The sequence below is a fragment of the Candoia aspera genome, chromosome 2, assembly GCF_035149785.1.
Source record: "Candoia aspera isolate rCanAsp1 chromosome 2, rCanAsp1.hap2, whole genome shotgun sequence".
NCBI lineage: Eukaryota > Metazoa > Chordata > Lepidosauria > Squamata > Boidae > Candoia > Candoia aspera.
Window position 1 is genome coordinate 105407652 of NC_086154.1, and position 23583 is coordinate 105431234.

Genomic DNA, 23583 nt, shown 5'->3' on the forward strand with positions numbered 1-23583 from the left:
ACATTAAAATGGGAGTTTTAAAATGTTATTACAGTTTTAAACATTGCAATTAGTTTGTAAAGGAAAAAAAGCATACAGTAGCTCAAAAATATAACTGTGAATATAACTTCTAACCTTATGTTATTTGCTAATATGGTGCTGACAGATAAGTTAATGTGGTAGATTTGAGCAAGCAGCAAGAGTCTGGATATAAATACACAGGATAAGGGAGAGGCATAGAAAGTGATCGGATAATAAGAAGATCACATTCCTGCAGTTCTAAGGTCCTGGAAAACAAGTTTCTGGTCCTGAAGTGTATTTTCTATTGAACAGAACCTAATCACGGCACCAAGTATTAAGAGAGCCCTGTTGTGACTAGTTGAATGAAGCTACAATTTAAAAGCTGGTAACAGTTACTCTCCTAGCACATTATAGCAAAAATATCCTCTAAAAATCCACAATATTAAATTGAATAGAGCTGCTTCAGCTCCTAATTGCATCATTGCATATATAATCTTGCCTGAAGTAAGATCATAAATTCATTGAAGAAAAAAAATATTTTATATGGTATGTAGTTCCTGAAAGTAAAATCCATATGTCTGAGTACTGAAGAATATGTATTCAGATTATGTTAAACAACAGGAATGCACTTCTGCTAGAAATGATTGTTATAAAATATTTCTAGTTATTGAATAAATTGTGATTTAAATCATTAACTTATTGTTCCTTACTAGTGATTTCTATCATGGTTTAAATCACAAGTTAAATCAAATCCACTCTACTTGAAAGCTCATTAACTTTCCCCCCTCCAGAAATAGTGGTAAGGGTCAACTGTATTCATACTTGGTAACCATTGTAGGTGAATTATGATAATCAAATATTGACATGTATAGGCAATGAATTCTTGGGGAAATAACCCAGGGTAAGTTTGACTTTCCTTGATTCCTGGGAAATATTTACAATCAACGCAATTTTAAATCAAGTTCTGAGATATTGTAGAATACGAACATAACTCCCAAACAGAGTAATCTATCCCTTTTTAAAGAAAGCAACATTCCTTGAATATTTTCCATTGTCTCTATTTATGTACTGAATTTATTTATTTATTCCTATTCCAGGCTTCAATTCTAGATTTGCACTCTGGAGCCCTTTCTTTGGGGAAGCATTTTGTTAATATATACAGGTAAATGAGCTGGGGTAGTTAAGAAATTGTTTTGGTTTTAATGGGATTTTATTGGAATTTTATCGTTTATTTATTTGAGTTTTTATTGTATATTTATTCTGTGTTGTAAACTGTCCAGAGTCCCTCCGGTCGGAGGAGATGGGCGGTGACAAATTTGATAAACAAACAAACAAACAAACAAATAAATGTAGAATTGCATTTATTTATTTATTTATTTGTTTGCAATCATTACAACCCTTAGAATGGTTGATCTTTGTTTTTTTAGCTTTCAGAATGCGTTAGAGATGTGTAAAGACATAAGTTTCTCTGTTTTCAGCAGTTTCTCTGCATTTAGAAAAGAATATTTTGGGGGCACTGGATAGAAAAGTAGGCCCGCGTTCATTTTAGAATCGTTTTTTAAAAGGAGCTGTCAGTTTTCCATAGCAATTTTGTGTTCACTGGAATTGATCTTGTGTACTAGTCTTAATAAGTAGCATTCTGAAACTTTAAAAATAATTGCATATTCAAAATGTGATCTGAGTAAACAGTTTAGTTGTAAGAATATTGATAGCAATTGGTTGGTACAAAGACTTAATTTCCATTGTCTGTGAATTGGTTTCATATGTCACTTGTTTCTTTTCTCTCCAGCTACTTTAATGATAAAATCCATGACACCTTCACAGAAGAGGATTTTCAGTTATACCGGTAAGAAAATCCAGTCATTTTAAATTTTTTTTTTGCCTTCTCCAGTCAGCCTTCAAGTATTAACTTTATGATGATGCAGTACCCACAAACAGTTTATTACTGCATTTGAAAAAAAATTACATTGCAGCATGATTTTTGAATTGCTGATGGTGTGTCTTGACTTGTTACGTAGCAAAGAAGAGTCATTCAGTTTGCATTGTAGAAAAAATAACAATATTAATAGTTCAGTAAACATTTTAATAGCTTGAAGGGAAGAATCTACATGGCATCACTGTTGTTTTACCACTAATGGATGGAGGGGTAGATAACAGAAATAACTTGGTTAGATGTAGCATGAGGCATTCTAGATTGAATTTTATTTAGTCCCACCCTTTTGATTTTAGTACAGTCCACTACTTAAATGGCAAAAGGAGGAGAGAATCCCTTGTGCAGTTTTCTTTTTAAAGATTGGTAATACTTGGGGCTGCTAGTCCTTGCTTCTAGGAGGTAGGGAGAAGTGGAATTAATCATACTCTACCTACTGCTTGCTAGCAATATAGTTATTTATTAACATCCTCAGAGTTACTCAACTTAGTTTAGAGCAGTGTTTCTCAACCTTGGCAACTTTAAGATGTGTGAACTTCAACTCCCAGAATTCCCCAACCAGCCATGCTGGTTTCCCATGCTGGCTAGGGAATTCTGGGAGTTGAAATCCACACGTCTTAAAGTTGCCAAGGTTGAGAAACACAGGTTTAGAGCCTAGTTCTGTACCTTCACTATTATTCTAAGAAGTATATGTCAAAACCGGGAAAAAAGTAGCATATGAACAAATACCCTTCATGCAATGCCTGTGCATACATACTGGTATTCTGTTTCTTGCAGTTCTTTGCATTTGAGTAGCCTTTTCTGAAGCAAAAAAAAATATTTACAGAAGTGAAGTACTGCCAGAAACAACTTGAAAAACTTGCTTGCTGAATTTGTGTAGTAGTGCTTTGCTCCAGTTTTCTATCTTATAGTTACCCATTTCTTTTAAATTTACAAGAACAGATTTTTAAACTTACGCTGTCGCAAGTGCGAACAGCTGAGCATCCATTCCTTATCTCTCTTCATGTTTTCTTCAAGCCAAGACATAGGAGCCTGTAACAGAAAGTATTAGACAGCATTCCACCCTCAGCCTTCTAAATAAAAGCCTGCCTATCTACTTTTTTATATTACTATATTATATTATTATTCTTAATTTACTCCAACGTGATGGTACTTAATCAAACAATTACCTGTGAAGCTTGTACCTGTTTTCCATTATAAGGCCTCCTTACAGGTCTTCCTCCTCTTTCTTGGAGTCTATGAATTCGAGTGTTTGTTTGTTTGTTTGTTAGATTTATATTCTTCATTCAGGAGGTCAAGGTGGCATCCTGTTTTATCCCACAGCAATAACCCTGACAGGTAGGTTGCGCTGAGAGAAAGCGACTGTCCCAAAATCAACCAGTGGACTTCTGTGGCTGATGATGGACTAGAATCTGCATCTCCCTGCTCCTAGTCCAGCATCTTAACCACTACACCACATTGGCTCTCAGTTGGGATCAGCTGTTCCTTGCCATTGGAGATGGCTTGAGAAGAACTGTGGGATGTTGCTTGAGCAGAAGCTCCAGAGGGCCTCAGTGAGAGTGTTCTGGACCTGTCATTACTTGTCAGGAGAATCTGCATGCCACTTCTTTCTCCCTCCTTCCATTCTTCTGGGATGATCACATCTTCAGTGCTCTATTTGCACTGGACGGTAGTGGTGGTAGATAACTGTTGGGAGCTCTGAGAGCATTCAGACCTGGAAGCCTCCTTGGGCATAAGGACCCTTGGCTTGTTTCAAAGCAGACACTGTCTCATTGGTATTGGGTTTCTGCTGGTGGTCTTTTGGGTTGCTTCTGGCAGTGGCAGCTGCTTCAGGGTTTGCTTGTCAGCTCTGTGACTCTCTAGGAAAACCTGACACTCATGCATGTTTGTGGCTCCTGGGCAGAAATGGAATGTGCTTTGCAAGCAGGACTTTGCAAGCCTGGCTGACCTGCTGGACTACTAATGCTTCTGCAGTTCAGTGAGATCCAACTGTTAATGGTATTTGTTAAGAGTTCACCTCTGTACTCCAGAAAGGAGGTAGCCAACTGTCTGTAATAGGACATGTGGGATTTGTTGTGCAAGCCAGCTCTTCTGTTGTGGATGAAGACCTTTGTGAACTCATTCTTCATGGGTTTGGTAGGTGGGGTTCAAGCCTTTCTCATTCATTTCCCTTATAATCCAGATCATCATGACAAATTCTTTCATGGATTTTGTATGTCTCTTATACCTCTTCACTGCTGTGGAGTCCTGTGTGGATACTGGCAGAAGTGTGCATTCTGACCTAACATGGTTCTCTTTGTGAATTACAGCAATGGTCATGGTGATGGTATACCCCTGTGTCCTGTTCTAGACATGGCTGGGTATTATGAGTGCACTGACATTGAAAAGGGATGTTCCATAGGATTTGGGGTGTTCCTGGTGCTCTGTCCCTGACATCTTGAGGTCTGTGCAGCAGTCTTGCTTGGGGCTGTGGTCTATCTAAGTGGGTCCTTTTGGCTGCGCGGTGTGGGTGTAATTACTGCTATGGGCATGCCTGGAGGCTATGTGTAAGTGCTTGTTGGGATATTTAGGCTTTATCCCTGGGAATCAAGAGCAAAATGACTTGCTTTGCTTATTTGGAGTATGTGGAATAGTGGCGATGGCTACCAGGAGATGGAGTATGTATGTATGTATGTATGTATGTATGAATTTGGTTTCTATAGCCGCCCATCTCAGCAAGTGACTCTGGGTGGCTTACAACAATAAAACTATAAAACAGTTAAAACAATTACAATTAAAACAATTAAAATACAAAATAAATACAAGCAAAATATACATGGCTGCCAAGTAAGCAATGAATGGATGTTAATATAACCAAGAGGTGGGACCATCCACATGCTCGAGGCTCCAGGCCCGGGCACAAATCCAGGTCTTCATGGCCTTACGAAAAGCCAACAGGGTTGGGGACATCCTAATTTCTGGAGGAAGTGATCTTCATATTGAAGATTAGCAGTCAGGGACATCATTTCCAGAGGTATGCTTGGAGGTACAGTATTTTGGCTCTTGGGAGCCATAGCAAGCCATCACCTCAGAGAGGTGATGTTGTTTGCTTTTGGGTGCATGTGGGAGTGTAGATTGATTGAGACCCTTAGGCACATTAGACCCTGCTGAGGGATTGTTTTCCCAATTTAATTTCATTTTGCGGTATAAAAGCTTGCAAGAGGCATACCTGCATGTAGCTTCACCAGGATATGTATGCACCTAGAGGGTGCTGGGGGAGATAAATTCAGTAGCTGATAAGAACCTGGCAGAGAAATTCAAAATGGTGACTGTGCTTTTTATATCTCCTTTTTTCAGCTCTTTTTCTTAGAAGATGAGGCAGCCTGATTGTGTTGGGAAGGGTTAACAATATTGCCATGTGGTATTTTGAACTGGAAAAGGATAATTTAGTCTTAATCATTTTAATCTGATTGATGAATGCATCTAACTATGTAGGTGTTACCCTTGCAATTCAATATATTGTATATTTGCTTCTTTTACTGGATGCTGCCTCTAATATAGCTAGTTCTAGGTAGAAGATTCATTCTGAATAGGCAGATAAATACAAGCCTAAATGGTGGATTGATGTTAAATAACCTTTCATTTTGGATTATCATCTCTGAGCATGGGTCTGTATTAAAGAGCATCTGATTCCTTTTATATATAATCACAACTATTGTATCAGAGAGCACAGAAAAAATTCTTCAAGGATTTTTCAATACAATTCAGTACGTGGATGGTCTTCAGAATGGCAGCTCAAGGAAATAGCTGAAGAAAAGCCTCATTGTCTACTTGAATGGCTGGACTGATTTTTGTGAAATAGACTATGTGAACAGAAACTATAGTTATTGAGCAAATCTGTAAATGATGGGCAAAGTTTACTGAAAGAAAATAGATGAGACTTTCAAACTGATTTGCTTGGATAAAATAAGTCTCCTTCTGAACGAACTTTTTTTTTAAAAAAAAGCTAGTAGATCTGAGATACAGAAAAGAAGCAGTGTGGATAATGAAGGAAAACAGCATTTGTGTAATGTAAAAGTTTGTGCTGTTAGATAGACAATCTCTTTTCTTCTAAAATTGCCAGAGGTGATGAAAATTGAGAATATGGACATTGGCTTCAGTCATATGGATGTGGAGAAACATTTCAGATGTAATATCAGTGCATGTCTGTCAGTTTCGGAATTATGACAGACGAAAGTATTCCAGATGTAATACCTCTGCATACAAAGACAAACAATGGTAGCTGTGCAAGGCTGTTGGCATTCTTGGAATTTAAAAATTAGCAAATTTAGTATGCTGAAAAGCAAAGGTATTCCTTCTTTATCTCACCCTTCTTCTCAGCATTTAATCATTCACGTCAGATCACCTGTTTTTAGTACTTGACCATCCTCTGCAGAAGACCACTTTAGCATCAAATTACCATAGGCGATGGTTCTAATGTGACCAGAATCTCACTCCGTCAGAACAGATTGATTTTGTGAAGAGCATCTTAACATAACTCAGTCAAATCAATCTCAGATAATGTGTAGAATTCACATGTTTGGTTAGAAGCCATGTAACCCTCGGTAAGATCAAAATCCCCATACTTTAAATGGAGTATCTGTTGTACCTAGCAAGTTCACTGCTGTTTGTATGATCCATTATGCCCATCCTGGCTTATTTTTGGATTTCCCATGGAAGAGTTATAGTTCTTGGTAGAGCTGACATCCCAGTTAAAAGTTCTTTCGAAAGAAGGCTGGTAAGGAATAAAGACTTAAGATGGGCTGTCTGCATAGTGCAGCTTCCCATTTTCAGTCTTGCTATTACCAATTGTGGAACTCACTTAATAGACTTACTACTGCATCTTCTGGTTTCAGCTACAACATTTTTGCTTATCTTTTATTTCTGTAGAAAGGCAGCTTTCAGAAAACCAGCGTTCCTGGTTATTTTTTTTCCTCTCCTTTGATCTGCTGAACATAACACTATAATTTACATTATATAGGAGTATTTCTCCTCAGAAATGGTATGTGAATCCTGGGTGCTCTAATATATGGCAGATTATTTATATATAGAATGATTTAATGTAGTTTTTCTGCCAATGCAGAACAAGCATGTAAATAACATGGGTGAACTGCCATGCTTAATGATAGTTCTGGTAACCTGAAGGTCAAAGGGTGGTTCCAAAACGGTTGAGCAAAGTACAAAGCAGTTAGGGAAGCAGAGGAACAAGTCCTGAGGAACAAGTAGCTCAAGCTGAATAGCCAAGCCAGAGTTCACAGATATATAAAGTAAAATAGGATTCTTTTGGCTCACTGATGGATTAGAAGTTGCAGTATAAGTGTGCGGCCATCTGCACTGGTGGCACTGAAAGCAGAAATTGTTGCTGTTTATAAACCATTCTGATAATATAAAGCAATGATTCTCGAACATTTTGGTCTCAGGACCCCTTTACATTCTTACAAAAGATTGAAGGCCCCAAAGACCCTTGGTTTATGTAGGTTATATCTGTCTATATTTACTGTATTGGAGATTAAAACAGAAATTTGAAAATATTTATTTGATTCTGCAGATCCCCTGAAAGGGTCTCAGAGACCCCCAGGGGTCCCAGATCACACTTTAAGAACCTCTGGTATAAAGGCACATGTTCTTATGCCTCTGGAGCCTTAGCAATTGTCATTGCAAATTAAAAACACAGAATCCTAGGTTGCAATAAAAATCACAATGAAATGGCCCAAGAAGTAGAATTATTTAAAAAATGTCCTTAGTATGATGCATCTGTGTGTAAAGCAAAAAAGGAAGCTAATATGAGATTGTAATTTTTAAAAAATATCTTGTTTGCTATAATTCTTGCCAATCAAAGCACAAACAAGACCTATTGCTTTTTCTGGGGAATTCTGTGTTTCTTGTACTTTTGAACAATGGTCTTGTTGGTAATATACAGGTAGTCTTTGAGTTATAATGGCAATTGGGACTGGAATTTCCATTGCTAAATGATGCGGTCATAAAGCATGATGTCACATGGCTACATCGCTTAGCAACGGTAATCCCAGCGATCCCTGTTGCCGTCGTAACCAAATCCCACCGATTGCTAGCCAAGTACCCACCCCAATCTAAGCCATTCCTGGCTTGTTCCTTCCTAGCCCCAACCCTCGGTTCTTCCAAGGTAAAGGACTGCCTCTCCTTCAACTCCCTCCAACTGCCTATTCCCCCATCTCTGCCCTTTTGGCTGTCCTGCACCCTCCTTATGGGGCTCAGGGGCTGTGTGGCTTAGGGGCTGCTTGCCGTGCTGTGGCTCAGAGATTCTTGGCGTGCCATGTCTCTGGGGCTGCAAGAAGCTCCTGAGCTGCAGTGGGAAGCTGCAGCCAGCCCAGCCCAGCCCTGAAGCAGGGAGCTGCAGCCACCCCAGCCCAGCCACACAGTGCAGCACGAAACTGCAGTCACCCCTGCCACCTTGCACTCCACTGCCCCAGCTGACCTTTGCCATCTTCTTGCTCCAAATGCTGATGAGGTGTGCCTGGTCTGGCCCTTCGTGAGGCAGCTGCTGGCCTCAGGAAGAAGGCAGTGAGGTGTTCTTCCTGAGGTCTTGTGAGGAAAGCTCTGTGCACGACCTCAGGAAGAATGCCACGCTCGGCCAGCAGCTGCCACCTGAAGTGCCAGGCCGAGTATGCTTGGTCAGCAGTGGGAGTACGAAGACGGTGAAGGTCAGCAGGGGGTGGTGGAGTGCAGGGGGCGAAAAGGGCAGAGATATGGGGGAGATAGGTGGGTGGGGAGCTGAAGCGCCCCTGCGGTCGTAAGTGCAGGCAGGCTGCCAGGCACCCTAATTTTGATCATGTGACCGCAGGGGCACTGCAACGGCCATAACTTCGGGGACCAGGTGTAAGTACCATTAGTTCCGCGCCACTGTAACTTCGAATGGTCACTGAACAAATGGTCATAACTCAAGGACTATATGTAGTTTTATGGCATTGAAAAGAAAAGTTAGGACTGAATTTTAATGTTTCTTGTGACATTGCAACACTGCTTTAATTCTACAGGTACAAATTCTTGTTCTCTCCACCAGCCCAAATGTTAAACTTCACTCCAGTTAAGGCAGTAAACATTGACTCTCCAGATAGTCAGCCCTATATTTAGGAACTTATTTAAGCAGTTGCTTCATAGATATGAATAAGCTGCTTTATTGCAGATAAGATAGAAGCTGTGTGTGTGTGTGTGTGTGTTAGATCAGTTATTTCAGAACACAACAATCAAGCTTGATCTATAAGTCTGATCGAGGCTTAAATTCTAGGTCTTTTCCTTCTACCTGTTTGAAACAATCAAATTTTGGGCATTCTCTTCTGAGCCTTAGGAATGGGAAATAACTGCCCAGTTTTTAGATTACAATTCTGTCAAGTTTGGGAACCACGGATTCCCACTATGCCTGCTTCAGGCCTTCCACCAAACAGTGACAGAATAGCGATTCCCTCCACTTCCATTAATAGAGGGGTTTGCTGGATCAAAAGCTGTTCCACAAGTGGAATGGCAACATTGAATTCACCCATTGTGATTTATAAATTTGATTTATGGCTTAGTATGATGTGCGAAACCAGTCACCGTGTTAGAAAAAATTATCAGCAGAAATTGTATATTTTTTTCAGGTTGGAGGCTATGATGGTAGAGTATAAAGTGCAGATCATATATAGTATTTGAATCATTAGAAGATTCAGAACTGAATTGTCAACTCTCCAAACAAATTAATAGAAGCTTTACTCTCTCAGGTCACTATCTGTGATACATTATAATTAATTGTGCTACACATCATGACATTATAGAATTCCTGAGACAATGTGCGTAAACTTCTTTTAATATTCTGTGTATAAATGTTAGATATTATTGGGAAACAAAAGAGTGTATTTAAAATAAAGCTGATGTTTTTTGCACAGTTTCACTCAGTTCTGGTGCTCTCTTCTCATTTTCAGTGACGTGAGGCAGAGAATCCAACAAAAAGTAGCTCTTGCTTTTGGTATCAGCTCATCTTCCATGTATTTGACAAAACCAACTTTCTTCTCTAGAATAAATAACTCAGAAGCAAAGACAACCCATGATGAATATTGGCATCCTCATATTGACAAGGTAAATGGGATATTGTAATAATACTTTTATTTCTTCTAAATATCTACCTTCAGTGTTAGTGTTCTGTGTGTATAAGTACTAGCACTCTACTTAAAGAGTCACAATGCTCTGATGTAACTTTAGCATTTAAGTACCATGTATGCTTTCTCAGAAGTAACTCCTGCTGAGCTTAATGAAACGTACTCATAAGTAAATGTATGTGGAATCACTTTTAAATTGCTGCTGTTCCATTTCTGATGAGCCAAAACTTAGAAGTTAAAAACCTAGGGTTGTTTCCTATTAAATTAAATATTCAATCTGGTCAGGCTGATGATTCTTATCGCTTATGAGCTTCGTAAGTTATGTTCTGCTACATATTATGAAAATCTGGGAACTGAGTATCAGCATCTGTTGCACTTCACTTACTAGGAGGATTTTGTTATCTTGACAAGACTAAAATATGTTTAATATATGACTTCGAGGATCGTATTTTTTAAATTCTCTTTTATCATGCTGGTTTTCTGTTGACTTTTGTATTTGTACTATGTAATGCATTACTGTATTTATACAGTCTACATTCTGCTTTTCTGCTCAGAAGAGTACTCAAGGAAGTTAGTAGTAAAAATGAAATGTAATACTTAAACATTTTATTGTAGTCTCATATTTTTAAAATAATTGTACACCCAGAAAACCTATTTTATAGGCATCTTATAAATAAGCATATTTCTTATATTTTATGGTGTGTGTATGTATAAAACACATTAAATACTATATAAAATGCAAATGTTATACACATACACTAATGCATATTATACATAATAGATGAAAATAGGTTGTAGTAAGCTTTCACATTGGCATTTTTACATTCCTGCAAAATAATGCACAAATAGTTAAAACTTGCCATAGTTTTCTGGTTGTGTTGTTTATTCGTTTAGTGGCTTCCAACTCTTTGTGACTTCATGGACCAGCCCATGCCAGAGCTTCCTGTAGGTCGTCAACACCACCAGCTCCCCCAGGGACGAGTCCATCACCTCTAGAATATCATCCATCCACCTTGCCCTTGGTCGGCCCCTCTTCCTTTTGCCCTCCACTCTCCCTAGCATCAGCATCTTCTCCAGGGTGTCCTGTCTTCTCATTATGTGGCCAAAGTATTTCAGTTTGGCCTTTAATATCATTCCCTCAAGTGAGCAGTCTGGCTTTATTTCCTGGAGGATGGACTGGTTTGATCTTCTTGCAGTCCAAGGCACTCTCAGAATTTTCCTCCAACACCACAGTTCAAAAGCATCAATCTTCCTTCGCTCAGCCTTCCTTATGGTCCAGCTCTCGCAGCCATATGTTACTACGGGGAACACCATTGCTTTAACTATGCGGATCTTTGTTGTCAGTGTGATGTCTCTGCTCTTAACTATTTTATCGAGATTTGTCATTGCTCTTCTCCCAAGGATTAAGCGTCTTCTGATTTCCTGACTGCAGTCAGCATCTGCAGTAGTCTTCGCACCTAGAAATACAAAGTCTTTCACTGCTTCTACATTTTCTCCCTCTATTTGCCAGTTATCAATCAAGCTGGTTGCCATAATCTTGGTTTTTTTGAGGTTTAGCTGCAAGCCAGCTTTTGCACTTTCTTCTTTCACCTTCATCATAAGGCTCCTCAGTTCCTCTTCGCTTTCAGCCATCAAAGTGGTATCATCTGCATATCTGAGATTGTTAATGTTTCTTCCAGCAATTTTAACTCCAGCCTTGGATTCTTCAAGCCCAGCATGTCACATGATGTGTTCTGCATATAAGTTGAATAGGCAGGGTGAGAGGATACAGCCCTGCCGTACTCCTTTCCCAATCATAACCAGTCCGTTGTTCCGTGGTCTGTTCTTACTGTTGCTACTTGGTCATTATACAGATTCTTCAGGAGGCATACAAGATGACTTGGTATACCGATACCACTAAGAACTTGCCACAATTTGTTATGGTCCATGCATTCAAAGGCTTTAGAATAGTCACTAAAACAGAAATAGATGTTTTTCTGAAACTCCCTGGCTTTTTCCATTATCCAGCGGATATTGGCAATTTGGTCCCTAGTTCCTCTGCCTTTTCTAAACCCAACTTGTACATCTGGCAATTCTCACTCCATGAATTGCTGAAGTCTACCTTGCAGGATCTTGAGCATTACCTTACTGGCAGGTGAAATGAGTGCCACTGTTCGATAGTTTGAACATTCTTTAGTGTTTCCCTTTTTTGGTATGGGGATATAAATTGATTTTTTCCAGTCTGATGGCCATTCTTGTGTTTTCCAAATTTGCTGTCAAGTAGGGACGCGGTGGTGCTGCGGGTTAAACCGCTGAGCTGTCGATCGGAAGGTCGGCGGTTTGAAACCGCGCGGCGGGGTGAGCTCCCGTTGCTAGTCCCAGCTCCTGCACACCAAGCAGTTCGAAAACATGCAAATGTGAGTAGATTAATTGGTACCGCTTCGACGGGAAGGTAACAGCGTTCCATGAGTCATGCTAGCCACATGACCCGGAAGTGTCTATGACAACGCCGGCTCTAAGGCTTAGAAACGGAGATGAGCACCGCCCCCTAGAGTCGGACACGACTGGACTTTACGTCAAGGGAAACCTTTACCTTTACCTTTACCTTGACAGCATCATCTCGCAAGATTTTGAACAGTTCAGCTGGGATGCTGTCGTCTCCTGCTGCCTTGTTATTAGCAATGCCTCTTAAGGCCCATTCAACCTCACTCTTCAGGATGTCTGGCTCTAGCTCACTGACCACACCGTCAAAGCTATCCCCGATATTGTTATCCTTCCTATACAGGTCTTCTGTATATTCTTGCCACCTTTTCTTGATCTCCTCTTCTTCTGTTAGGTCCTTGCCATCTTTGTTTTTGATCATACCCATTTTGGCCTGGAATTTACTTCCGATGTTTCTAATTTTCTGGAAGAGGTCTCTTGTCCTTCCTATTCTATTGTCTTCTTCCACTTCCACACATTGCTTGTTTAAAAATAATTCCTTATCTCTTCTGGCTAACCTCTGGAATTTTGCATATCTCCCCCTATCACTGTTGCCTTTTGCTTTCCTTCTTTCTTGAGCTACTTCTAATGTCTCAGCAGACAGCCATTTTGCCTTCTTGGTTTTCTTTTTCTTTGGCGTGTATTTTGTTGCCGCCTCCTGAACAATGTTGGGAAGTTCTGTCCATAGTTCCTCCGGGACCCTATCTACTAAGTCCAGGCCCTTAAATCTATTCTTCACCTCCACTGTAAATTCCTTAGGAATATTAGTGAGCTCATATCTAACCGATCTGTGGGTCTTCTCTAATCTCTTTAGTCTGATCCTAAATTGTGCAAGAAGAAGTTCGTGATCTGAACTACAGTCAGCTCCAGGTCTTGTTCTTACCAACTGTATAGATGTCCGCCACCTTTGGCTGCAAAGGATGTAGTCAATCTGATTTCGTGTTGTCCATCTGGTGAAGTCCATGTATAAAGCCGTCTCTTAGGTTGTTGGAAGAGAGTGTTATGCAGAGTGAGTTGTCTTGGCAAAATTCTATCAGCCTATGTCCTGCTTCGTTTTGTTCTCCCAGGCCATGCTTACCTGTAATTCCAGGTGTCATTTGACTACCCACCTTAGCATTCCAGTCTCTTGTATTGAAAATAACATCTATTTTTGGACTATTGTCCAGTAGGTGCTGCAGATCCTCATAGAACTGCTCTACTTCAGCTTCTTCAGCATCTGTGGTTGAGGCATATATTTGAATCACTGTTAAATGGCTTACCCTGAATTCGAATTGAGATCATTCTATTGTTTGGATTGTATCCAAGCACTGCTTTAGCCACTTTACTATTAATTATGAAGGCTACTCCATTTCTTCTGTGGTCCTCTTGTCCAGAGTAGTAGATCTGGTGGTCATTTGATGTGAAGTGGCCCATTCCAGTCCATTTCAGTTCACTGACGCCCAAAATGCCTATCTTTAATCTTGACATCTCACCAATAACCACATCCAATTTGCCCTGGCTCATAGATCTTACATTCCAAGTTCCAATGGCGTGTTGATCCTTAGAACATCGGATTTGCCGTTCACCACCACCAGCACCGTCGGCCGCTAGCCGTCCTTTCGGCTTTGAGCTAGCTGTGTCATCACGTCTGGGGCTAGTTGAACTCCTCCTCTGTTCCTCCCTAGTAGCATTTTGACCATCTTCCGACCTGGGGGTCTCATCTTCCAATGGTATACCGACATATCTCTGGTTGTACTGATCCATTGAGTTTTCACGGCAAGAATACTGGGGTGGGTTGCCATTACCTTCCCCAGGGATCACATTTAGTCTGACCTCTCTGTCATGACCTTCCCGTCTTGGCTGGCCCTTCATGGTTTAGCTCATGGCATCATTGAGGTGCTCAAGCTCCAGCACCACGACAAGGTAATGATCCTTTGCTGAACTTTCTGGTTGTAGTTGTTTGAAAGGTTCAAAACCTAAACCAAACTATTGGGTAATTATGTAGGAGTGACCCCATCCTTGCATGGTTAATGTACAATTAATTTAAAGGTTGACAGCCTGCAAAGCACTGCCCCACATGCATCCTCTACCAGCAACCTATTTGCATCTGAACACGGGCAGCAAAATGGCCATTATTTTTTAAATAATGATGGGAATGGAAGCAGAAGGCCTTTGGGAGACATGTTCCTCCTATTCCCACCCTTAAAATCTCCTACACCCTGCAAATAATAATTTTAAAAAATGGTTGAAAGAAACCATTGCTATTTTTTTCCACTGGTGTTACCATGGTATCGCAAGGCCTCTGGCAGCCTGCTGTTCTGTCAAGAAAAAAGTTGCAGTCCCCAACCTAGAATCCTTGGCACTGGGAAAGGAAGGGTTTTTAACTTAGTATCTTTATTCCAGCCTTCCCATACTAGTGTTTGGAAGAAAGTTTTGTTGTTTTCAATGGGAAATTCTTAAAATGATCATCAAGATGTGCATAAATAGAGAGAATCAGATTTAGTATGCTTCAAATGCCTTCCTTACTTAAACAGTACAAAAGTTTCATAAACATTTTTATTTTGCTAATCAAATATTTAATTTTTTATTTAAGTTGTGTCCACACTAAAAGCAGTCATCTGAATTATGCCAGTCTTTTCACTTTCCAGTTTCCAAACTTGCTGCGTTTTCCTCTTGAATTTTTTTTATTTTATTTTTTCCATGTATGAAACAACGCATGTTTCACTAATAGGCAATCCTTCCAATATAAGTTTATTGACCATATTATTCCAATTTATTTTTACTATTTGAATGAGGTTATTTAGAGTAGCTGTGACAGTTTCCTACATCTGTTCATGCAGTAAAGAGAAAATCACTCTACCACTTTTTGCTGCTTTTCTTTACAAGTTGTCATTCCTGCTCAAATATTATGATAGAGATTGTATGATTTGATCCAATATGATTTGTTCCAGCAAATAATATAATTTCATAAAAAGAAGTTGGATTGTAGTTTATTTTCCACAAAATTTTAAGTTAATTTTTTTTTCAGATATTATCTTGCTTAGTTTTAGTTGAGGAAATTGTTTCTTTTCCTTACCTTTTCCAGATTTGTTGCTATCTTGGCACTTCCAAGTAAAAAGAAATTAAACCATTTCATCCGTCTTATTTTATTGAATTGAAAATAGTATTACTAACACTAATAATAATATATTAAACTTGTATCCTGCCCAACACTCAGTGATTCTGGGCATTTCACAGCAATCAAAGAAATTACAATAACATAAATAAAACATAACAAATAAAGATAAAAGTTGTAAAAGAGTAATCCTAGTAGACAACACTTTTTAAAGCTAAAGTAGAAAAATTAGAAAAATTAGCAGCAGGCATAACTTTCAAATGTCTTAATCCTGTTGAGGAGATGAATCTAACACTTTAGTAATATGATTCTTTACTGAATAATAGGATCATAGGATAGTTCCCGTGCTTAGCTTTATTTATTCTCTTAAATTATGTTATCATATCAAACTAACAGAATGTGTATTTGTGTGTCCTTCTTTCTCTATATGTATGAGGGTATGCATGTGCACATGCACATGCGCACACATACTCACATGGCATAAATACAGGTTTTGTTTCTAAGACAAATAACAATTATAGGATCTCCTGCCTTAGAATTGCAACTGAGCAAATAGCTAAAACTTGTTTGATTGATTATATTTATTTATTTATTTATTTATTATTCAAATTTCTACCACCGCCCATCTCCCCCTAAAAGTTGATGATTTGTCCCTAAACATGGTCTTTCAGATCTTCCAATGGTGCGCTCATTGCCATTGTAACAGAGTCCATCTGTCTTGCTGCTGGTCATCCTCTTCTTCTCTTTCCTTCCACTTTTCCCACCATTAGAGCCTTCTCCAGAGAGCTGGGTCTTTGCATAACGTGTCCAAAGTAGCCTGGTCATTTGTGCCTTGAATGAGAACTCTGGGTTGATTTGTTTGATGATCTATTTGTTTGTTTTCTCGGCTGCCCATGTTATTACCCAGTACCAAAGTTCAAAAGTGCCAATACTCTTATATCCTGCTGTACACCTGTAAGGTGTTACTTAATGAATTGCATTATACAAACTCTCTGGAAAAAAATGAAAGTAAGGAATGAAAATGTTTTCAGTGGATAGGGTTTCCCATCATTTGAGCTTTCATCTGGAGCATGGTTTGTTCCATTATGCTCTCTTCCTTAATTTTGGTATTTTAGAAGGAACTGGAAATTGTATGCATGGTTTTGTTTTTTTGATCAAAGCCTCTTTGTATCAATATGCTTTTGCATTCCTTGGATCAGACTTAAGGATTCTCTTAAAACTCTGATAGAATAATTCATTAATCATTTTTTCTTGAGGAGAAAATGCAAATCCTTAGTCTAGAATTCTAACTCTTGGCATGGAGGTTCCTGTTTAGTTTTTAGTGAGCAATAAAAAGTCTTTCTATACTGTTGCAGTCACATTCAAAAGGTCATTTCATACTTGAAATACTAAACTGTAACCCAAGCGAGAGCAAAATTAATTTCAAAAAGGAAACATTATTTGCTTTTTAATATACATTGTGCTCAGATGCTTTGATAGAGAACACAGGATTGGATAATCATAAATGACAGATTATTCTCCCAGAGGAAATCTGCAGAGGATTTGAAAATACTATTTTAATAGTAAAATGAATGGATTTTCTTCCTTAGAATGATTCCAAGCTTGTTTTAACAGTAATTGTGACTGTACTTTGCAGTTAGTAAATGTGGCTCAATTCAAAAAGAATGTCAATTAAATCAGTTGTAAGAAATGCTGCAAAATTAAGAGGATAAATATGCAAACTTAATTCCTGGAGTGAGAAGCATTAAAAAAGCATTGTGCTAGTAGCACAATGCTTATGAAGCAAATATAAAAATACAAATTTTCAGCTTTAAATATATGGAAAAAAAAATGAAATATATTAAATATTCTGTAAGGAAAAGACATGGAGGGTGCCTACCCTTCCTGATCAAAATACATTCTGAGCCACGAAGAACTTTAAAGCATCTTGAAATGCACCTAACCACACTTGCCACCTGCTTTTCACGCAGGAGCTGTGAGTCCAGAATGACCCCCAAATTATAAACAGTTTCATGCATAGGGAAACACAATCATATCCAGAACCAAAGATGGAATATACCTAGAATTAGGCGGCTTCCAAAACCACATTCACTTGGTAAATGCTGGAGTTGGGTTGAAGCCTTTTCGTCCCAGACACTAACAAACTTTAGGCTATTCAACAGCATGACTACATCACCTGTTTGGCTCTGGGCTGAGATTTATAATAGGGTATCATTTGCATATTGATGATATCAGTTTGTCTATCTTGCCAGCAGATGATCGCATGCAGCATGACGATCCCTGTGTCATCCCACAACAAAGTTTTTGCTTGACCTTTTTCCCCTTACCATCAATGATTATAAATGCATTTTTAGAAAGGAGAAGACACTGCAAAGCAATCTGCTCTGCTCCTACCTCTTGGAGGAAGTCCAGGAGGATACTATGTCTGATAGTATCAAAAGCCACTGAGATATCAAGCAGTACCAGGAGGGGATACATTCCCCCCCACCATCTCACCAGAGGTCATACACAGGTGAGATCAATAAAGTCTTATTGCCATATTTGGGCTTAGAGCCCAACTGAAAGGGATTCAAATAATCAACTTCTTCCAGGATCTATGCAACTGTAGACCCACTACAACCCCCAAGTTTCTACAAAGAATTCCCTATGATATTCAGTACTTTATCTTTTCTTTGTAGGTGACCTATGGCTCCTTTGATTACACATCACTGCTTTACCTCTCAGACTATTCAGAAGACTTTGGTGGTGGACGGTTTGTCTTTATGGATGAAGGTGCAAATAGGACTGTAGAACCTCGAGCAGGTAGAATTTTCTTTGCTCTGCAGATCCTACTAGTTCATGCTGTGTTTTTAATATCTTCCTTTGAACACAGCTCTCCAATTTGTGCATCGGTATCTTCAAGGTAGAAATATACTTAACAAATAAATTAGAAGTGCAGTAGAAATAAGTACAAATATAAGTGACAGCTTCTGACTTAAGAGCTATTAGGGTTATCTCCACCAATATCTGCTGCATAATTGCTTTTCTCTTACAGTAGTTTTGGTATTATTATACCTTTGATCATTCCAATGTTATACAAGTAAGAACTGTGATTTCTACCTCCCATCTATTGCAAGAATAAATGGGAGGCAAATATGTATTGTAACTTCATTACGTCACATGGGAAAACTTGGTTTTGAAGAGCAACATTAATTTTTAAATAAATAAATAAGCATGATTTGTGAATTGTTAGTTTTCAGACAATTTTGTTGGTAGAAATGGAGGTTGAAATATAAACAGGGATACTCAGATAATCTGGGGTGGTATGCTTAGAAATATTGCACATGAAATATATAAACATGCAAATAGTTAAACCTGTATCTGTTTTGACTTCATAGGTTTCCAAATGATTCAGGCATGACAGCCTTCCACTGAAGTTTCACTATCCTATTGAAACTTCATAATAATGTAGCATTACAAAGGGATCTATAGGTCATCTAGTCTATCCTCCCCCAGTTCTTTAGATACATTCCATTGGCCACACTGGCTTCGAGTTTTGGCAGTTGTGGTCTCAGGATATCTGGAGGAACCTGAGTTTTGGAAAGCTAATCTAGGTTATTTCACCCAACTGGGTGACATTGGGCCAGTCACTCTCTCAGCCTTAGAAGGAGGCCATGGCAAACCACTTCCAAAATCTTGCCAAGAAAACTGCAGGGACTAGTCCAGGCAGTCGCCAGGAGTCAAGACCCCCTCAAATTTCATCATTACTTAGGGCTTAATATACGTTTTACCTGAAAAACATTTCATAGGAGAAACTTTTCCTGAGTCTTACAGATACATGCAGAGGAATAGGAAGGCATGGATTTCTTTTACTTGTACTGTAGTCTGAGATGCCAAGAAATAGCTTTTTTCAGCTCTTTTGCCTTGGGGAGGGTTCAAGAAAAGGACTCTGTTTTCTCTTGAATTTATGTAACAAAAATGTTTTCAAGCTTCCCTTTCCCCCAGTTTCTGTGAGATAAGTGAAATAAATCTCTGCCTTTCCCTTAATCCCACTTACAGGCTCAAAGAGCCTGGAAGAAAAAGAGAGAAAGGGAAAAGCTGCAGACAAATTCCTGCTCATGCTTTTCTGAACTGTTATGCAAAAAGAAGCCTTTGAAGACCACTTGGAGTCCACTTAGGCCCTGGGGTTCTGCTTCCTCTTGAATTGTGGCCATCTAAGTTTAAGCATAATTAATTGTGTGGTAAATTATGGCCAATATCTCTTAGGGATCCCTGAGAATCTAAATCACTGAGGCATCAATGTTGTAATTGTGTCGACATTTGTACAGCTTCACATGTGTTGCCTTTTTAGCACAATCACAGTCCCCATGCAGGCATCCTAATATGTATATTTTGCCATTTCAATTAGTTCTATATTGTTAACTTTTAACAATGATTTTTTAAAAACATAATGTGTTGTGGCAACACCTAAAAGCATTAATAGCTTGCTAAAATTGGCAGATGCTAGTGGTAGGTTAAACAGAGGAATATGTCCAGAAAAATGATGTAATTTTTAACTGTAGGAGGGAAATGAAATGGAAAAAAGGAAGAAGCAGGGAAGGGAGTACATGCAGTGAAAAACTCTTAAATCACCATAATCATGTTCTACATGTAACAATATGCAGTCAAATAAATTCATAATTTTCCTGCAGAAGGAATTTCAGTAATTGGTCCTTTGGTCTTTTGAAACTGTGCCCTTTGCTGGATATAACTGCTTTTCTCCATGCTTACATTACCTTTATGAACAAGTTTCTAATTAATCAGATCCTTTTTTCCCTGAGCATTATTTTAATAAAGTAAAATCTTTCTTTGCTAGTGGGAGAACTTTTTTGTGCTGAAGGGATGACATACAGAGCATTACACGTGATAGATCAGGTACAGGGCCCCCTTCCTAATAATCTGAAGCTCCTTATTCTGCCTCTTTAGAACAAGTCCTTAGGAAGACTTAGATGTATGATCAGCAAGGCATCTTCTTTGTCAGGTGATACCTGGAAGAAGCTCATAATTTCTCCACTGTTCTCTTATTTGAAGCTGGATTAAATACATTTTATTAAGGTTTTAAACATGAACACGCTAGGCTTAAGTGAAATCTCGAAGGGGTGTTTCACTTCAGTCAAGACTTCAGCCTTTGGATGTGGCGATGTCATGAGTAATGATGGCGAGCAGGAGGGGGCCTCGATCCAGGGTGGAAAACGCATGTGTAGTACTGAGGAATTAAGCAGCCATTCAAAGAGACACAGATCAGACCCGCCTTAGTCTTTGGGGTTTATATGTCTGGGTTTTTCCCACTCTTCTTCAGTTTGTTAGGAATAGGATTCTGTTAATGTAGCAGTAATAAACATTAGAGACCTACTCCTTGTCTCAGCCTGATTCTGACTGTCAGGACAGGCTTTATAAACCAAGCTCTGCCCCACTTCTGTGACTCACAGCAAAGCAGTTTTGGCACAAAACTGTTGCTGGCTTTTGACAGCCTTCTGTCCATTTAGAATGACACTGTCTTTCCATTGCAAAAAATAATACTTTTGCTAAGTCCCACAGTTCTTCATAACTCCAAACATTGCATATATAATTGATAATCATTTTCACCTCTTTAAAACATGTTACTCTTCCCCAAACTCTATTAACATTAAAGCAAAACAGGATAATGGGGCAAGCCTATATAATGCGGCTAAGTGTTTCCCCTATCCTTTTACATTTCCAGAATAATGCAGTTGGCAGGCAACTCCTTTAAACATTCTCTGAGGTGCTGAACCAACATGGAAAAAAAATCTTTTGTTGAATTAACCACATCTTAAGATAATAAATACACATATTATTCTTTAAGATATTTAACTTTTGATTTAATATAATTTTAAACCAAAATTCTTGCAGGTAACCTATATCTACTTTAACAGTACTCTTTAACAAATGCTTTTTAACAAATGCTATAGATTTGGAATCATACAGAACACATTACACTTCTGGTATTAATCCAGGAGCTTTAGATGTGCTAATGTGTTGGATTATCCCGAAGTGTATGTTTATCATGTGAATAAGACTCAAAACCATACTCTTCCAAATATGCCTTGAAGCTTTTAATACTAGAAACGCAATAGAAACTTGATTTAAAAAAGAACCAAGCCCCTGCCATGATTTCACAGTAACTTTTTAGCTGTGCCTAAAATAGTTTTAATGTTGACCATTAGGATTCCATCAAGAAATAGAAATCACAAAATATGCCTAGTGAAAAAAATAACTGAATCAGCTGAATCTTAACCAGTCTTCACAAACACAGCTATGTAAGTCTTTTTAAAGAAGCAGAAAAACTTAATAAAAAACCCCATCAGAATAAGTTCTCCAACAATATAGGGGTTTAAGTCAAGGCCTTATGTCACTCAACAGGATAGCAGTCAGGACTAGCATCTTTGCCTTTTTTCATAGATTTAATAGTATTTATTAATTCCTGAACAGGTAAAGGTGCAACTAGCTAAACAGCTTGGTTATGTATAATGTTAAAAAAAACTAGATTATTTTAAAAATGATTGATTTCTCCCTCAGTAAATTTGTCTCAGTATAATAAACTTCAGTGTATAAATTTTTAAAATGCCGATTTGTTGCATCACAGTAATTATATACTTTGTTCTGAACATCTCTAATAGTACAGATGATACCAATTAAGGAACAGTCAAAAGCTGAATTTATTCCTGACTCATAAGAAAAATCTAATAAAGAAAATTATGTGAAATTGCTTACCACAGTAAAAGTTCTAGGTGATGATTTAATATTTTAGAATGACTAAATTTATTCTGTTAAAAGCAACCTTTTGAAGACCAAGTAGATTCTCGTTCTCTAGATCACAAAATGGCAGAATTAGAATCTTTAGCAATTGACTCACATGAAAAAAAGAATCACCTGAATTGAACATTCTGATAAACGATGTGCCCTACATTTGGAAACAGTCTTGAAAGTAGGTAACGGTGTCCGTATGAAGTTGTCCTAACTACCAGGAAACACACTGAGACAAGGAACTGGTCTCTAATATTTATTACTAGTACTTAACAGGAATCCTAACAAACTGAAGAAGCGTGGGAAAAACCCAGACATATAACCCCCAAGGGTTAAGGCGGTCCCGATCTGTGTCTCTTTGAATGGCTGAACAATTCCTCAGTGCTACGCATGCGCTTGACAGTCTGGGTGGGAGCCCCCTGCTCACCATCCTTACTCATGACAGAAGTGGCCCATTCTACTTTCCTGACCGTTCTTTACAGTGCTGAGCAAGATCAGTCATCAACATTCTTTATGAAGAAAATGTGTCTTCACTGCAGTTAAGAATACAGGCTAGAAATTGAAACTGCTTATCATGTGGGTTTCTGTTTCCCTGTACTACGGAAACCTAGTCCTATTTAAGATCTCAAATAGTGAATCCTATTGTGTGATATTTCAGCAAGTGGGTTCTTTGGAATGGAATGCAAAAGGTAATGACTGTCCTAGTTCTGCCTCCGCAAACAATCCAGAAACACAAACTATTCAACAAAGCTTGTTTGGGACCAAAACAAAAGGAGGTGTTTTTTTTCTTTTTCCACCTATTTTTTTGTTTATCCTTGTAGTCTATGTGACAATTTTTCATCTGGAGGCTGCATAAGCTCCTTTTTTTTTTTTGCTCTGCAACTATTAAAGTAAAACATTAGCAGTCTTACTTTGTATCTAGCTTTATATTGTATATGTTTAGAGGGAGATGTGCCAACATTAGGATTTTTTTATGTTTTGCATTTTTTCTGGTGTTTTTAAAGACATTTATTATTTTTAATTTTCTTATTAAAGGTTTAAATGTTATTTCTTTTTTAATTATTTTTATTTTTTCAGGATTTTTTTAGTTTTTCAGAAAGTATCCCAATTAAATGAAAATTTTCTTTTTCTTTGACCTATAGAACTACTGTTTTTTTCTATCTGCATTTTTTTAACTTACGTTTTTTTTA

General features: G+C 38.3%; 1 protein-coding gene across 2 annotated transcripts in view; it reads left to right on the plus strand.

Moving 5' to 3' along the window:
- Window positions 1–23583, plus strand: part of OGFOD3 (2-oxoglutarate and iron dependent oxygenase domain containing 3) — a 58793-nt gene that overhangs the window by 19147 nt on the left and 16063 nt on the right. For both annotated transcript variants that reach the window (XM_063292792.1, XM_063292793.1), the window contains exons 5-8: window positions 1098–1162; window positions 1790–1846; window positions 9883–10036; window positions 18289–18412. In XM_063292792.1, the coding sequence (XP_063148862.1) occupies window positions 1098–1162; window positions 1790–1846; window positions 9883–10036; window positions 18289–18412 (400 nt within the window). The remainder of the gene's footprint in view (window positions 1–1097; window positions 1163–1789; window positions 1847–9882; window positions 10037–18288; window positions 18413–23583) is intronic.